The 15,793-nt window shown below is 37.8% G+C and overlaps 1 protein-coding gene across 1 annotated transcript in view; it reads left to right on the top strand.

The window, feature by feature from the left end:
* The window catches only part of CPA6 (carboxypeptidase A6), a 339,673-nt gene extending 333,336 nt beyond the window's left edge, over nt 1-6,337 (top strand). Inside the window, exon 11 of the mRNA XM_037803055.1 lies at nt 5,814-6,337. Coding sequence (XP_037658983.1) covers nt 5,814-6,037 — 224 coding nt within the window. The 3' untranslated portion in view covers nt 6,038-6,337. The remainder of the gene's footprint in view (nt 1-5,813) is intronic.
* Nucleotides 6,338-15,793: the final 9,456 nt, after the last annotated feature.

Here is a 15,793-nt window from a genome sequence, read left to right as displayed (position 1 = left end):
TCTAATCTTGTATTATGAGTATCCAGAGTCTTTTTAATTTGGCCTGCAGTTTATTTAATTTCCATAAGATCGTCTATTTTTTTATTTACTCTTGCAATATCTTCTTTATGGTCTTCTAGGGTCTTCTTTATGTCTTTTATATCCTGTGCCATGCTCTTCTTCGTGTCCTTTATATCCTGTGCCATGCTCTCATTGCCTGTCTGTAGTTCTTTGATTAATTGTGCCAAGTACTGTGTGTCTTCTGATGTTTTGATTTGGGTGTTTCGGTTTGGGTTCTCCATATCATCTGGCTTTATCGTAAGCTTTAAGATTTTCTGTTGTTTTTGGCCTCTTGGCATTTGCTTTACTTGATCTTCAGTTTGTCAGAATTGCAGCTTGGTGGCGTACACTCTCTCCAACCAACCAGCAGGTGGCGTCAGTCACCTATTCCCCTCAAGTCAGCTCTCCCCAACCCTGTCTTTGTGGTGTGTGGGGATCTGACCCCCGTGGGGTCCACTCGGTGCAATTAATTTGGGTGTGCTGTCAGTGCCGTCTGCCCAAATGAGGGGCATGCGTCTGCGCAGTTAGGGAGGAAGGGCAGCTTTAATAATCAAACCTCCCAGGTGTTCCCAGAGATTTAAGGCTGTTCTCTGCCACTGACCCAAAAGTCCTTGGTATTGGCGTAGGTTCCCTGGGATTTCCAAGTGGTTCCCCCTTCCCTGCTGTGCTCTTCCAGGACCTCTGCTGAGGGAGGGAGGGCCATGCCATGTCACATGTGTGCACCGGCCTCCAGGGAAGCCCTGGGACACCGGGCTGTGCAGGGGCATTCCCAGCCTGCTTCAGAGATGGTTGAATGGGACACGTTAACTTCCCCCTTCCGCACAGCTCCGCCCTCCCAGCTCCGGGACAATCAGCTATGGGTGTATTCAAGGCCACTGTCCATGGCCAATATTGTCACACTGGGTTGTCCCTGTCACACTGGGTTTCTTGGCGCGGCTTTGTGCTGTGGGTTTGGCCCCAGGCAGGAGTGCCCCCACCCACCGGGGAGATGGCTGCAAGTTGTGCGTTTTTTTCTCCTTTTTAGCCTATAATTCTTGACTGGTGTGAGGAGGTATGGCCATGTTCCCCCAGGCTCTGGGGTCTGGTTCTGAATGGAAAGGGCCGCACCCCTTTCTTCTTGGAGAAGATAGACCCCCTAGGGGGAGGTCATTAGCATTTCAGTGGTCTTTCTCTGTTTGTGCTGTCTCCACCCTTTTTGAGTCACAGCACTGGGAACTGAAAATGGCAGGGGCTTTCTCCACTGAGCTGAAAAAGAAACAGATAGTCCCCTTCAGACCTAGTCCAAGGCGACCCTCCAGCTCTCCAAGGTCAGTCGTCACCCAAAGACTCTGTCTATTTTTTGGGGATTCGTACCTGTAGTGAGCAGTTCACACTCACTACTTAAAACCCCAGTTGGAGCTCAGCTGAGCTATATTCGCTTGCTGGGAGAGAGCTTCTCTCTGGCACCACGAGGTTTTGCAGCTCGGGCTATGGGGGATGGGGTCTCATGACTTGGATCTGCAGGTTTTACTTACAGATTTTATGCTGTGATCTCGGGCATTCCTCCCAATTCAGGTTGGTGTATGATGAGTGGACAGTCTCGTTTGCCCCCCCCCCCCAGTTATTCTGGATCATTCATTAGTTATTCCTGGTTTTTTTCAGTTGTTCCAGGGGGACTACTTAGCTTCCACTCCTCTCTATGCTGCCATCTTCCCTCTCTCGCCCTAATAGCCTTTCATACTCTAAAGTTCATTGACTACATGACTTGGAAATTCCAGTCAAAAATTATATATATCTGAATGCCTATGTATGCATATGAAGAATCTTTGTATATCTGTAGGTATACATAGTGACATGTCACTGTGCCTTTCATTGAGGTAGCAAGTTTCACCTTGATTCCTTTAATCTACCGATCAGTGTATTCCCAATGTCTCATCACTTTTTAGCCTTCAGAAGAAAAGCTTGGTTTGTCAGTTAACATTGCTTGTCAAATAAGTGTATCCTAATAATGAGAATGTCACAAGTATCAGTAGATTTTTTTCCAAAGTCCACAGTCATTGATCCAATTTTGACCTTTTAGAACTGCTTTCCAATAGAACCACTCTGAAGAGGAAATGTGGCATTGTGAAAAATCATATTACTAATTAATACAGCAGTCTTAGTTTCCCAGCTGCTAAAACAATGCCATATAATGGACTGGCTTAAACAATGGGAATTTATTGGCTCATGGATTTGAGGCTAGGAGAAGCCCAAAAACAGGTGTCAGCAAGGCTATGCTTTCTCCCCAACAAATGTGGCATCCTAGGACTGGCTGCTGGTGATCCTTGGGTCCTTTGGCTTTTCACATGGCAACATACATGATGTCTTCTCCTTTCTCTTCCAGGTTCCACTGACCTTCAGCTTTTTACCCTTTCTGTGGCTTTCTCTTACTATTACTAAATTTCTTCTTGTTTCAAATTAGTTAAGTTGGATTTTAAATTTGGGTCTGGGTAGAGGTCAGGTGTGACACAATGGGAAACTGAGGCCATAATGTGTGAGAAAAGATAGTTTGTTACTCACAGGTTCCGAGAGAAGACTGCATTAGGTGTCAAAAAGAATTGCGATTGGCTCAGGGGGCTCAACCAGAAGGTGGGGAGCACACAGGCAAAGCAAGAGGGACAAGTGGGTTTATGCCTTTACTGTGGTCCAGGGTTGGAGGTTAGTAGAGGGAATCAGGTATTGGTTAATTTAAACTCATGCAGAAAAGTGAAGGCACTGGGGGGTCCTAAGGTGGTAGAGATGGTCAGTTTATCATTTGGGGCCAGCTGTGGGTTTTGGGTGAGGTCTGTGGGTTGGGCCACAGATATGGACTAGTTTATGCCCCAGGGCTAGAAAACTACGTATTAATTAGGCCAAAGGTCAGTATCAAAGCAAGTGGCTTAGCCAAAGTAAGACGCGTGCACACATAATAATTGGTAGTTATGACACTTATGTTTATAAAGGACTCCAATAATCCAGATTAAGTCCCTGTCCTGTTTCAGTTGACCACACCTTAATTAAAATAACATCTTCAAAAGGTCCTATTTACAATGGGCTCATATCCACAGGAAAGGATTAAGATTAAGAACATGTTTATCTGGGTACGTAATTCAACCTACCACATCAATATACTATATAGTAACAATTTTCAAATATTAATTTTTAAAAATTTTAAGTTCACCCTTTCAGCTTGGCATTGAGGCACAGTCATAGCATTATATTTACTGACATTGATCTGTTGCCGTAGAAATGAGTCTGTCACATGACCATGAGGTATCTTTTGGCACATACCGTTTCTGGCTTTGGCTCACATGACTTCTGTTTGCAGTTCCAGGGTACCCTAATGAGGAGGGACACTAAAGTCACAGCTTATCTTCAGTTCTTAACTGAAACAAGGGGAGTCTAAGAAACAGCAGAGTCATTTAATTGTCCCCTCTACAAAATGACTGCACCTCTAACTTGTCCTGGCAAAAAAAAAAACAAAAAAACAAAACATACAAAGCAACATTATTTGAGTAGATGAAGATGCTCTGTAATTTTTTTAAGTTAATAGTTTTATATCAAACTGGTTCATACAGATTTCAGAAAAAAGATATACAAAGATTCTTCTATGAAACATTTATTCATTCAATAATAATTAAGAGTCTGTTACTCTGAAAACTGTGTAATAGGCACTTTGAGGTATAAAGATGCAACATAATAACAGCTAATATATCCTGAGCACTTTCAAGTATTTATTATTTCTTTTGATCCTGATAACAATACTATAAGGTGGGTATTATTTTTATCTTCCTTTTTGAAAGTGGAGACTGAGACACAGTAGGAGGTAGACTCAGGATATGACCCAAGCTGGTAGTGTGAATCCAGGGTCCATGCTTTGAATCTCTGTTCTACAAAGGTGGAGAGTGTGAGGTCACAGGAGCCGGGGGAAGAGTCGCCAGAAGGGATTGTCAGCTTTGTCAAATGCTATTGTGAGGGAAAGTGGGATGTGAGGGCAAGGAAACAGAGTATTGACCTTCAAGAACAAGTTTTAATAGACTGGTAGGGGCAAGATCCAGATTGAAAGTGGTTGAGGATGTAGAAACAATATATAGGTTCTCTTGTGAGCTCTGAATCAAAAGAAAGAAGAAAAAGAAGATGATAGCCAAGGATATATAGCAGGATGGAGAGAAGGAAGGATTTTCTTTAGGAAAGGGGTACTTGAGCAGTTCGCTCAGTGCAGATGCAGGAGAAAGGGTTTACCTAATGAAACAAAGTCCTGGAGAAGAGACCTTCTCACTACCAGATAAGACAATAATAGTGAATGGGACCAAGAGATAACATGTCAGATCTTCCTCTGAGCTAGAAGGAGAAAAGTCAGATGACTAAGATGTCAATCACAGAGGTGATGAGGTAATCATCTCAGTATGAAGTGAGGAGGAGAAAGGGAAGGGTTTAGTAAACAAAGTTGTATGAAAAGAAGCATAGAGCATTCTGGTTTGCTAATGCTGCTGTCATGCAAAATACCAGAAATGGATTAGCTTTTATAAAGGGGGTTTATTTGGTTACAAATTTACAGTCTGAAGGCCATGAAAATGTCCAAGTTAAGGTATAAACATGAGTATACCTTCACTGAAGGAAGGCCAGGGGCATCCAGAAAACCTCTGTTGGCATCTGCTGATCCCAGGTTGTGTTCCAGCTCCTCTCTCAGCTCCTGTGCTTTCTTCAAAATGTTGCTTTTGGGGTGTTTTGTCTTCTCTTAGCTTCCCCAAAGCATCAGTAAAAGTCTGCTTTCAACGGCCATCTCCAAAGTGTGTCTCTCAGCTGCTGCTCTGAGGTCCTTCTGTTTGTGAGCTCTTTTATAGAACTCCAGTGATGAAATCAAGACCCACCCTGAATGGGCAGGGTCCATATCTCCATGGAAATAATCCAGTTAAATGTTTCGCACACAGTTGATTGAGTCACATCTCCGTGGAAACACTCAAAGGGTTCCAACCTAATCATCACTTGCTGACCCCACAAGATTCTATTAAAGAACATGGCATTTTGGGGGACATAATACACCCAAACTGGAATAAGCAGCATTGGGAGCAGATAAAGACTTCAATGACTAGATAGCAGGAACTATAGGAAATCTATTCAGCAAAGACATTCTCTGGCTCCCTCACAGACCAGGAATGAAAGTAGAGAAACTCAGCCAGGGATTGAGGATTAGCAAAACCAAGGTAGAGAAAGGACAGGGAATGGGGCATTTTGAGGTTCTTATGATAAAATCATTGAATTGGCCATGGCCAGGTGGAGAGTCGACTGAAACTACAGGAAGGCTGGAAGGAATCTGACAACTAGAAATTTGAGTAAAGGCAAAGAACAAGTTCATTATGAGTGAAAAAATAGGGGGAGTGGGAGAAAAGAGATTTTTATGATTAGAGTTTTAATATTCTAGATTTTTAGAAGTGTAAAAGAACTGGCTTATTAAAAAAATTAAAAGTCCACAGTGTGGGTTTGTGTATAGGTTAATAAAGTGAGGGTGGAGATGAATGTCACTGGAATTGAGGGTGAGAAATTTTGATACCATCATAATGGAAAAACTTTAACACTTAGTCTAGATCCTCTAAGGTGATAGCAGGTATGAGTTACAAGTTCCATGAGCCTCAAGCTAAGGAACTACTGTTAAATAAAATTCTTATTGAAATATTTAATTAGAAGGATTTGGTATATCTCAGTAAACAAGTACTATATGAACATTTTGAAAATTATACAGACTATTTAGTGAGGCTGTTTTGTTTTTTAACTTTTAGATGTGAGCTCTGGTAGCTCAATGGATTGGGCCTACAAAAATGGAATACGCTATGCATTTGCTTTTGAACTACGGGACACTGGGCACTTTGGATTTTTACTCCCAGAGACTCTCATCAATCCCACCTGCACCGAGACCATGCTGGCTGTGAAGAACATCACAATGCACCTGCTAAAGAAGTGTCCTGGAGAGACCCCAACAGTCAACCACCAGAGAGAGAGCTGATTCTGAGCAAGGGCTACTTGGGGGGTGGGTGGAAATTGTTTTTAAAGAAAAGGGCAACTGCTTAGAATGAACATATCTGTGGATCTTAAAAAAATCTCATGCAGTTTGACTCCGTGGCAATAGGAGATGGTAAAAATTAGGACACATCCTAGTTTGTCATAAGAGAAACCATGCATTTTATATCCCATTAGACTCTTGTTTAATTAAGGGGTGGAGATGTTTTCAAATCCTTTTTTTGTCTCAAGACATACAAATTAATTGAGGATTTCAAAAAAAACTTCATGCCTTTGCTTAAGAGCTAAGCTACTAGCGATAATCACTTGGTTCTCATTCAAAATGTAAAAAAAAACAACTATATTTCTTAATATAATAAACATACAGCTTACCAAGACCTCAGCTTCTTCACATCTTCATCCCCTGGCATTAGTGCTACCATTTAAGAATATTGCAAGATAGAGCAACTTAATGTTCAAGCTCTGAGCATGCCACTTTACTAATTAAGGTGTCAGAAACAAAGATAAGACCTTCACACTAGAAATCTCACTAATTCTTCAAATACTGAGGTAGATAGTATTATCCCCATTTTTTAAGTGAGGAAATTGAGGCTTAGAAACATTGTGTAGATTTCCTTTTCTAGGAATATGACAGACTAGGTGTCTAGACTACTGGAAGTAATGAAAACTTCTGGATAAATTAAAAACATTAGACAAGAAAGTAAGGAAATCTCAGGCCAGGCATTGAAGGAAGGCAGGAACTTAGCAAGATAACTGTACACTGTTATTTTGAGAGTATTTGTAAAATCAAGTGAGGTCAGACCTTGGTTTTCACAGCATCTTGGAGAGTGGAGTCAGAGAACAAAACCAAAGGCTACTCCAAGGTGGGAAGTCTAATAGATTTTCCTCCCACCAGAATAGCGGGATTCCAAAGGGCTGTACCTTCAGCATAAAGGTAAGTTAGAAATAACCCCCCAAATACTACCTCCAATGGACTACAAGGAAAGTTGACTATTTCAAATTTTGGCAAGAGTGGAGAGGTCAGAAATTGGCACTGAGAATTTGGAACCACAATAGTTAGTCCTTACAAAGGTTTCAGCCCAATTTCAGGCTAACTAGTTTAGCTCTATCCAGTAATTTAATTCTGATTAATTCCATATTGGTAATACCCCCAAGCATTTCACAGAAGCAAATAGAAAACCTCTCAAAAGGAATACACCTACATTAGAGACTCAAAGAATTCCCTTACAAAATTCCAGGGCAGCTGGAATTGACAGTTGGCAGTCAAGACAAAAGAACTAGAATAAAAGGCACGTATGTGAACAGAAACAGAGGAAAAGACATGCAAGGACTTCTGAAAAATGAAATTATCAGACTATAAAATGACTATCTTTAATATGCTCAAAGAAATAAAATATAAGCTTGGCAATATGATCAAGATAAAAGAATTTATAAAGAAAGATCAAGCAGTTTAAAAAATCCTCTAGAAATGAAAATTAATTGAAATAGATAAAAATGAAATAATTGAAATTGAAAGTAAAAGCCCAGTGGATGGGTTTAATAGCACAGTAGACAGAGTTAAAGAGAGTGAACTTAATATATATCTGAAGAAATTGTACAGAACAAGGCTCAGAGAGCAAAGAGAGACAGAGACATGGAGGGTAAAGTAGGATGGACTAATGCATATACAATTGAAGCCCCAGAAGGGAAAAAGAGAGTAGTGCAGAGGCAGTATTTGAAGGGGTAAAGGCTAAAGAAGTTTCTACAGTAAATTAAGGAGATCAACTTACAGATTCAAGAAGCCAAGTGAATCTCAAGTCCACACCCACACAGAGCATAGTGAAATTTTGAAGCATGAAAGACAAAGAGCATATCTTAAAGACAGCCAGAGAGGAAAGATATGTTGCCTTCAAGTGCACTTAAGACTTACCTCTAACTTCTTATAAGCACCTAGAGAAATGAGAAAACAAAATAATTCAATGTTCTAAGGAAAAAGAACTTCCAACTTAGAATTCTATACCCAACAAATATATCCTTCGAGAATGAGAAAAAATAAAAACATTTTAAGAGAAACAAAATAGAGAGTTTGCTACCAACAGATGCTCTTCAAGAATATTTTAAAGAACATACACCAGGTTAAAAAATAAAAGTGATTCTAAATGGAAATTTTAAGATACAAAAAAGAATAAAGGTCCTTGGAAGGGATAAAGATATTGGTTGATATACTAGTAGAGTGGAAAAATTAAGAAAAAATATGAATCAAAAGAAGAAAAGATAAACATCCACAGTAATAAATCATGTTGATAGTATGTACCTTGAGATGATATGATGAGCATGGCACTTTCACTCTGTGGTCTTCCTCCCAAACACCCGTAACTCCACTCTTATCATAAGAAAAATACCAGTTTGGCGTCATTCTAATAAATACCTGGCCAGCACCCCTCAAAACTGTCCAGGTCAGCCAAAAACAAGGAAAATCTGAGAAATTGTCACAGTCAAGAGGCAACACAGGCATTAACAGCTAGAGGAAATGTGACATCTTGGGTGGGATCCTGGAAAAGAAAAAGAGACATTAGGTAAAAACTAAGGAAATCTGAATAAAATATGGATTTTAGTTAATTGTAATGTGTCAATATTGGTTCATGAGGGGTAACAAATAGGGGAAATAATAGGAGAAATGGGGTACAGGGAGCCTTCTGTGATATCTTTGCAACTTTTTGTAAATCTAAAAACTGTTTTAAAAAGATTCATGAGAGAAGACAGCATAGAAGAGGTGATACAAATAGAAAGCACAAAAAGGAGAGACTACTAATCTATCAATAAATGTAATAAACGAAAATGCTACAAATGCACCAGAAAGTAGAGGTTACCAGAGTGGATTTAGAACAAAATCAAATATGCTCTGAGAGTTATAAAACTTAAGGATATACAAAGTTAAATGTAAAAGAATTGGAAAATATGAGTTATATATTAGTCAATTACTAATAGTGAGAAAGCTAGTTTAAGGTCAAACAAAATAGACTTCAATGAAAAAACATCTCCAATAAAGAAATTTACTTCATAATAATAAAAACTTCATTTCTCCAGGAAAATATAACTGTTTTAAATTATATGCACCTAAAATATAGCTTCAAATACATAAAGCAAGAAGAATTAGAAATAAAAAAAATGGAAGTACAGGAGAAATTGGAAAAATATTCACAATCAGAATGGGAGATGTTAGCACATATCTCTTAGGAAATGTTGAATGAGAAGACCAAAGGAAAAGAAGTAAGAATATAGAAGATATGAGTAGCACAATTAATAAAATGTGCCTAATAAATATGCATAGAACACTGAACACAACAACTGCAGAATATGTATTGTTTTCAAGTACACATAGACCATAAAGCATGTCTCAAATTTCAATGGTTAAAATTTGATTAAACTAGAAATAAAAAAAAGAAGATACTCCTCAATAGCTTGGAAATTAAGATGCACAATTCTAAATAATCCATAGTTTAAAAAGTAGCCAAAATTGAAATTAGAAAATATTTGCAATTGATAACAATGAAGATATTACATAACATAATCGTGGGATATGGATAAAGTAGTACTTCGGAGGGGGGTTATAGTTGTAAATGATTGTCTGAGCTGAGATTTAAACCCAAAAGCAATGGGTAGTTTAACCATTCAGGAATTATGTTCAGAGTTGTCTGACTCAAACTAAAAACCATAGTAGGCACTGCCTAGATGTTATTGGACCACATAGTTTACATTAAATGGGTAATTCAAGAGGCCTTCACTGGTAGATGATATCACTATGGGGAAAAAAACGGTGATGCTTCTTAAGAGTTAACTTGTATTTCATGTCTATAAGAACCTTATATCACCCTTATAAGTGTAACTATGTTCAAATATTACAGCTGATGATAAAACTTAATATGTTTCACTTGAATTACAGAGCAAACAATTTTACTATTTTTTGACACCAAGAAAAAATTTAAATACATGTTTTTACTTATTTTTTAATGCATTGTAGGGTGCATGTATGTCCATACCAATCTATCTGTGGCAGCCTAAACAACTGAACCAGGACTTCAGTCTCTGGCTTGCTGTCCCAGAACTTGCCTTGCATCCAAAGCAGCTTGCAGGCAGCCTGGGGCAAAGGATTACCAGCTTTAAGACACACAATAAAGCACCCAGGACCAGGAGAAAGACCATTCACAGGGAGAAGAGGGGACATTTGGATTCCTGTAAACAGGGGAATTCCTAAGGCTGCAAATGTATATTGAGTACAAGACACATGCTCAGAAAGGACTGGAAATGACCCTGTGCTTTCCCCACAGGCCTGTTAGAAGGGCTAAGCTCTGAAGGAAAGCACCAGCCAACACAAATCCAATCTGCAAAACTTTGAAAACACTTTGTTTACTTGTTTGGTTAGCTCCTGGCATTCAAGGAAATCTCTGTCATATGACACAAAATTAAGGAACAGACACATTGAGGACGAAATTCCGGAGTTACATTGAGATATTAAATGTACAGTTTGCAATATAAGATTACAAGGCACACAAACGAGAAATTTTGGCCCATCCAAACAAGATAAAACATCAGTAACTGGTGTCACTGATACTGGTAATCAGTAAGAATACCAGACTTTAGCTATACATCAGGAAAAGTCTTTTTAAAGATGGTTTTAAATATGCTGAGGGTGCAAAAGAAAACATGGACAACAAACTAAAGGATATCAGGAAAATAATATGTTAACAGAATGAGAATGTCAATAAACAGGGAGACTTTATAAAAAGAAACCAAACAGAAATACTGGATCTGAAAACCACAGTAACTGAAATTAGAAATTCCCTAGAGGGGTTCAACAGCATATTGTAGCTGGCAGAAGAAAGAATTAGTGGACATGAATATGAAATGAAAGTATTCATTCTGAGGAGCAAAAGAGTGAAAAAGTGAACAAAGTCTAAGAAACCAGTGTGACACCATCAAGTATTAAAATATCTGCATTATGGGAGTGCCAGAAGGAAAAAAAAAGGCAGAAAGAATATTCAAAGAAAAAAAAAATAGCTGAAAATTCCCAGATTTAACAAAGTGTGAATATACACATCCAAAAAGCTCAATGAACTCCAAACAGGATAAACTCAAAGAGATCCCTAACCAAACATATATATGTATAAAAAATTGTCAAATAGCAAAACAAAGAGATAATCCTGAAAGCTGCAAGGGAGGAGCAATGTTTCATGCACAAGGGAGACTGAATAAGGTTAAGTGCCAAATTCTCATCAGAAACCACGGAAGCAAGAAGGCAGTCAGATGACATTTTCAAAACACTGAAAGAAAATAATTGCCAACAAAGAATTTTATACTGCGCAAAACTGTCTTTTGAGAATTAGAGAGAAATGCATTCCCAAATAAACAAAAAGCTGAGGAAGTTTCTCACCGCCATAACACCTCTACAAGCTAAATGCTAAATGGAGCTCTTCATATTGAAAGGAAGGACACTATATAGTAGATCAAAGCTTCATAAGGAAATAAAGACCTTAGGTAAAGATAACTACATGACAGTACTATTGTATTTTTGGTTTGTAATTCCACTTTTTACTTCTTACAGGATCTCAAATGCAAATTAATGAAGAGAAATGATAAATCTATGGCTTTGGACACACAAAGTATAAAGATGTAATTTGTGATAAGAACAATTTAAAGGTGGGGCGATGAGTGAGTATAGGAACATAGTTTGTGTATGCTATTTAAGTTGGTATCAATTCAAATAAGATTGTTATAGATTTAGGATGTTAAATTTCAGCCCCATGGTAACCACAAAGAAAATATATGAAAAATATTCCCAGAAGGGTAAAAGGAACTTTAAATGGTTCACCTCAAAAGATCAACTAGATAGAAAAGTAGGCAGTAGTGGAAGAACGGAGGGACAAAAAAGTTGTCAGACTTACAAAAAAACAAATAGCAGTATGGCGGAAGAAAGTCCTATATTAACAGTAGTTGCTATAAATGTATATAGATTAAACTCTCCAATCATAATGCAGAGGTTGGGAAAATGGATTAAAAAAAAGAAAAAAGCATGACCCAAGTATATGCTGTTTATAAGAGACTCACATTAAATGCAAAGACACAAATAGGTTGAAAGTAAAATGATGGAGAAATAATCCATGCAAATAGTAACCAAAAGAGAGCTGGAGTAGCTACAACAACATCAGATGAAACAGACGCAGTCCAAAACTGTTTTAAAAAATGGTCAATTCATCAAGTAGCTATAACAATTATAAACATATATGCACCTAAAACCAGTGCCCCAACTATATGAAGGGAGAAATAGATGGTTCTATATTAAAAGTAGGAAACTTCAATACACTACTTTGAATAATGGATTGAACATCTAGACAGAAAATCAATAAGGAAATAGAAGACTTGAAGAATACTATAAACCAACTAGACCTAACAGAAAACTTCACTAAACAACAGAACATTCTTCTCAAGTACACAGAAGTTATTCTCTATGATAGACCATATGTTAAGTCACAAAACAAGTCTCAAATTTAAAAAGATTGAAATCATACAAAATATCTTCTTGACCACATTAGAATGAAGCTAGAAATCTGAACAAAGGGAGAACTGGAAAATTCACAAATAATGTGGCAAAAAATACACTCAAACAACAAATAGGTCAAAGAAGAAGTCATAAGTGAAATTAGAAAATACCTTGACACGAATGAAAATAAAAATACAACATACCAAAACTTACGGGATGCCACAAAGGCAAACTTCAGAGGGATTTATTTAGCTGTAAATGCTTACATTAAAAAAGAATAAAGAACTCAAACCAGTAACCATACCTCACATCTGGAAGAACTAGAAAAAGAAAGCAAATTAAACCCATAGTGAGTAGAAGGAATGAAATAATAAAGACTACAGCAGAGATAAAGGACAGAGAGAAAAATAAAATAGAATCAATAAAACCAAAATTTGGTTCTTTGTAAAGATGAATGAAATTGACAAACCTTCAGCTAGATAACAAAGAAAAAAGAAACAAGATGCTGATAACTAAAATCAGAAATGAAAAGAGGGACTGTTCTAGTTTGCTAATGCTGCGGAATGCAAAACACCAGAGATGCATTGGCTTTTATGAAAAGGGGGTTCATTTGGCTACACAGTTACAGTCTTAAGGCCATAAAGTGTCCAAGGTAACACATCAGTAATCAGGTACCTTCACTGGAGGATGGCCAATGGCGTCTGGAAAACCTCTGTTAACTGGGAAGGCACTTGGCTGGCGTCTGCTCCAAAGTTCTGTTTTCAAAATGGCTTTCTCCCAGGCCGTTCCTCTCTAGCAGGCTTGCTCCTCTTCAAAACGTCACTCACAGTTGTACTGAGTTCCTTCTCTTTGAGTCAGCTCATTTATATGGCTCCACTGATCAAGGCCCACCCTGAATGGGTGGGGCCATGCCTCCATGGGACTATCTCATCAGAGTCATCACCCACAGCTGGGTGGGGCGCATTCCAAGCAAATCTCATCAGCACCAAAATGTCTGCCCCACAAGACTACATCAAAGATAATGGCGTTTGGGGGACACAATACATTCAAACTGGCACAGGGACATTACTAACAACTACACAGAAACAATAAAGGATCATAAGAAGACATTATGAACAACTGTATTCCAACAGATTATATAACCTAGATGAAATGAACGAATTCCTAGAAACACACAAATTACCTAAAGAGACTCAAGAAGAAATAGAAAATCTCAACAGAGCTATTAACAAGTAAAGATATTGAATCCTTAATAAAAATCCTCCCAACAAATAAAAATCCAGGACCAGATGACCTTCCTGATAAATTCTACCAAACATTCAAAGAAGAATTAAAAACAATGTTGCTCAAACTCTTCTAAAACACTGAAGAGCAGGGAACTCTTCCTCACACATTCTATGAGGCCAGCATCACCCTAACTCCAAAATGATATGACCTTGGATTTGGCGATGATTTCTTGATATAACACCCAAGGCACAAGCAACAAAAGGATAGATAAATGGTACTTTATCAAAATTAAAAAGTTTTGGCAAAGAATATTATCAAGAAGGGGAAAAGAAAACTTACAGAATAGGATAAAATGGTTGCAGCTCTTATATCTGATAGGTGTTTACTATCCAAAGATTATGAAAAACTCTTACAGCTCAACAGGAAGATTGAACAACCCAATTTAAAAACATGCAATGTAGTTGAACAGACATTTCCCCAAGGACTACACAAATGGCCAATAAGCTTGTGAAAATATGGTCAATCGTTAGCCATTAGAGAAATGCAATTCAAAACTACAAGATACCACTTCATACCCACTAAAATGGCTATTATTAAAAAACAAAACAAAACAGAAAATAAGTGTTGGTGAGGATATGGAGAAATTGGAACTGTTGTGTATTGCTGGTGGGAATGTAAAATGGTTACAGCCACTGTAGAAAACAGTTTGGTGGTACCTCAAAAGATTAAACATAGATACCATATGACCTAACGATTCTACTCCGAGGTATATACCCAAAAGAATTAAACAGGGACCCAAACAGATAACAGTGTTCATAGAAGCACTATTTGTGATAGCCAACAGGTGGAAACGACCCAAGTATACACTGACAGATTAAAAGCTAAACAAATGTGGCACATACGTACAATGGAATATTACTAAGCCAAAAAAGGAGTGAAGTTTCTGATTCGTACTACAACATGGATGAACCTTGAAAGCATTATTCTAAGTGAAAGAAGCTAGATACAAGATGACAGATACTGTATGTTTCCAATTATATAAAATATCTAGAATAAGCAAATTTACGGAGACAGAAGGTAGAGTTTACTAGGCACTGGGGAAAGAGGACATGGGAATTTGCTGCATAATGGGTACAGAGTTTCAGTTTGGAGTGATGAAAACATTTTGGTAATAGATAGTGGTGAAGGTAGCACAACATTGTAAAAGTAATTAATGCCACTGAATAATTAAAAATGGTTATAGTAGCAATCTTTATGTTACAAATACAATACCACTCTAAATTTTTTTTTTAACTTTACAAAATAAAAAATATGAAAGGGGATCAGGACTAATTAGAGGGAATTAGGAGTAGGGTGGAACAGAGCAGAAGATTGCTGTTTTTAATATAAGCTTTGTCATATTATTTAACTGACTTTTTAAAATTATGAAATATATCATACATGCCAAAGAGTATATTCATTTTAAAGGAATGTAATAACTTAAAAATCACTTCCCAATTACTCACCACCTAGTCTTTTTCATATTTATGAAATGCATATTCATTGTGTCAATAAAAAATAAAATTATATTTTAAAGAATTATTAAATGAAATAAAATATGGAGTGCTAGCAAAGAACCTAGAATATTTTATTAATCTAATTTAGCTTTTCATCTAGTCTTAGTTATATATTTGCAAGAATAGATCTCAGGCACATTTGAGGCTTGGTCCTGCTAAGGGATAGTACACCTAGGAAGTCCATCTAGCAGTAAAATAGCTCGTTTTGTACTATTTACTTCTAGCAGTTGAAGTTAGTGTGTCCAGAACAGTCAAGAGGCCAGAGGGTAATGTAGACCCCCAAGAATAGGAAGGTCTGAAAGGACTTGAGACAAGCTGAGAACCCCCCAGCTGTTATCATCTGGGGGCCCTTATGGACACTCAATACCCCTTTGGGAGCACACTGCCGTAGCTCCTGCTCTGTTAACTGCCGGTGTCCGTATCCTTTGCTGATGTCTGTTGG

Source organism: Choloepus didactylus, chromosome 14 (genome assembly GCF_015220235.1).
Source record: "Choloepus didactylus isolate mChoDid1 chromosome 14, mChoDid1.pri, whole genome shotgun sequence".
Classification (NCBI taxonomy): domain Eukaryota; kingdom Metazoa; phylum Chordata; class Mammalia; order Pilosa; family Megalonychidae; genus Choloepus; species Choloepus didactylus.
The sequence above is the reverse complement of the archived record's forward strand: the minus strand, read 5'-3'. Positions and strand labels throughout refer to the sequence as shown.